At 32.7% G+C, this 1,995-nt stretch overlaps 2 protein-coding genes across 3 annotated transcripts in view; one reads left to right on the top strand and one right to left on the bottom strand.

Annotated features, from left to right (window-relative positions):
* LOC108687833 (triosephosphate isomerase) overlaps nt 1–903 on the top strand; it is a 1,861-nt gene extending 958 nt beyond the window's left edge. The window contains exon 3 of the mRNA XM_018193819.1: nt 127–903. Within this exon, the coding sequence (XP_018049308.1) occupies nt 127–518 (392 nt within the window). The 3' untranslated portion in view covers nt 519–903. The remainder of the gene's footprint in view (nt 1–126) is intronic.
* Nucleotides 904–915: 12 nt separating this feature from the next.
* On the bottom strand, nt 916–1,662 carry LOC108687836 (39S ribosomal protein L20, mitochondrial). 2 transcript variants are annotated; one of them, XM_018193825.1, is made up of 3 exons: nt 1,484–1,662; nt 1,280–1,390; nt 916–1,177 (listed from the first exon to the last, which is right to left on the bottom strand). In XM_018193825.1, the coding sequence occupies exons 1-3, from the start codon at nt 1,568–1,570 to the stop codon at nt 929–931; spliced, it is 447 nt and encodes a 148-aa protein (XP_018049314.1). In that variant the 5' UTR covers nt 1,571–1,662; the 3' UTR covers nt 916–928. The 2 variants fall into 2 exon arrangements, with proteins under 2 accessions (XP_018049314.1, XP_018049315.1); XM_018193826.1 differs by having other exon boundaries at nt 1,280–1,376; nt 1,484–1,564.
* Nucleotides 1,663–1,995: the final 333 nt, after the last annotated feature.

The raw sequence follows: 1,995 nt of genomic DNA, 5'->3' as shown, positions 1-1,995 counted from the left end.
TTATATATATATATATATATATGCATGTTCAGAGAATTGACATAAATTATATGTAGAAAAATAACATGCGCATAATGCAACATGATTCGTTGTAATAAAAGCAAGAGAGAGAAAAAAATATTTTTTGACATTTCCAGGTGATTGCATGTATAGGCGAAAAATTGGAAGAGCGCGAAGCAGGAAAGACTGAAGAAGTAGTTTATAGGCAAACCAAGGCAATAGCGGATAAAATTAAATCTTGGGACAACGTAGTTTTGGCTTATGAACCAGTATGGGCCATTGGTACGGGTAAAACTGCGACGCCTCAGCAAGCGCAAGAAGTTCATGAAAAATTACGAGAGTGGTTGTCCAAGAACATCAATCCCAATGTTGCACAAACTTTACGAATTATTTACGGTGGTTCCGTGACAGCAGCCAATGCCAAAGACTTAGCAAAAGAAAAGGATATCGATGGATTTTTGGTTGGTGGCGCGTCACTCAAGCCCGAATTTGTACAAATCATCAATGCTCGTTGTTGAATATACATATCATTGACAAACATATTTATGAGATTATATTCAGATGAAATTTATTCTTATTCGGAGTACGCGCAAGAAGTTGCCTATTCCGTTTGAACATATATAGCTGTTCTGATAAAATGTAATGTCACAGAGTTCTATTTTCATTTATCATGTTGAGCTCTTGCAGCATAGCTACTAAAGATTACTCGATGTTGCATTGTTGTGGGACAATTGTACATGATTGATTCTTGTAATTAAATGTATTTATGGTGCCGCAAATGATGTATCATAAAAAAAATTAATCATGTGTCTAGCAACTTTTGTAGTATTGATATGCGATTATGATTAACATGAACTCGAAAATATCTCAAAAGTAACAAATAAATATATTAGAAGGAAAAAACTTGTCATTTTATACTTATGGAAAATTATTTAATCAAACCCCTTACAATAACATTCTTTGGTACTTGAATATTCAGTTTAGTCTTCACATGATCTTGCTTTGCTCTCGTACATGCGATGTCCGTAATGGCTTTGAAAGATCGAGGTTCCCAAATCGCCAAATCAGTCAGTGATTTTCGATTTAATAGAATGTTACATCTTGTTAATCCTTCCCTGAGAATTGTAAAATTTATACCATGTTCACTCGTAGCAGCTCCTAATCTTTGCTCCCGCAACTGAAAGCAGAAGAGGGGTATAAAATTTTAGAAAAATGAATTCTATATGTATAGACGTATACATATTTTTATTCTTAAGTGTTTTGATCAATTTTAAAATACCTCTTTCATATCTTCTTTTTTCAATTTTCTGCCTATAGTACTGTATATAAGAGCTCGATGTACGCCTTTGATAGCTATGCTGTAACAATTCCTTCTTCTACCAAAAAAATGCTAAAAACATTAAAAGTTTTCCCATATATTTTTTTAACAATATGTTTTGATCAAAAGCATTTAGAAGTATCTATTTATCGACAAATCACTTACCGCGGCAAGTTTGAATATTTTTCGTTTTCGCCAAAATTCATCAGGTCCGCGGGCTCTCGTTAAAAGATTCAACGACAAGAAAACCATATTTGTATTACAAATTAATTAAAACTTGTAATTTCTTTCTCTTATAACCTGAAATATATTTCGCACTTGATCGCACTTGAAGAGACTAGAGGTCTCCATCAGTCTCCATACTTTCTTCTGTCGATCCTTAAGGAGCATTTATATTGATTGGTCATAACCGTATAATCTGTAAGAATTGATCAATCACAGTCGATTATTCTCTTCTCATTTGACTGTAAGAGAGGAATATTCGATTGTGATTGGTCAATTCTTACAGGTCAATTCTTATGGCAATTACGACGAGAATAAATGCTTCTTCATAGGTAAAATTTACCAAAAAGTGGAAAAACTGACCCTTAATCTGGCAATCCTTAATCAAACCCTGATAATATTAAAATTCAGTTTTTAATAAAAATATACTACTATAATAAATATACTACTATATA

Source organism: Atta colombica, unplaced genomic scaffold (assembly GCF_001594045.1).
Source record: "Atta colombica isolate Treedump-2 unplaced genomic scaffold, Acol1.0 scaffold219, whole genome shotgun sequence".
NCBI classification, from domain to species: domain Eukaryota; kingdom Metazoa; phylum Arthropoda; class Insecta; order Hymenoptera; family Formicidae; genus Atta; species Atta colombica.
This window is presented reverse-complemented; position numbering and strand designations above follow the sequence as displayed.

Bases quoted from the DNA above. Each gene is read 5' to 3' on its own strand.
- LOC108687836 (XM_018193825.1), bottom strand. From the start codon at position 1,570: ATGGTTTTCTTGTCGTTGAATCTTTTAACGAGAGCCCGCGGACCTGAT. The intron at 1,391-1,483 runs GTAAGTGATTTG...TAATGTTTTTAG, and splicing joins AAATATTCAAACTTGCCGCG to CATTTTTTTGGTAGAAGAAG. The intron at 1,178-1,279 runs GTATTTTAAAAT...TTCTGCTTTCAG, and splicing joins AAAAAGAAGATATGAAAGAG to TTGCGGGAGCAAAGATTAGG.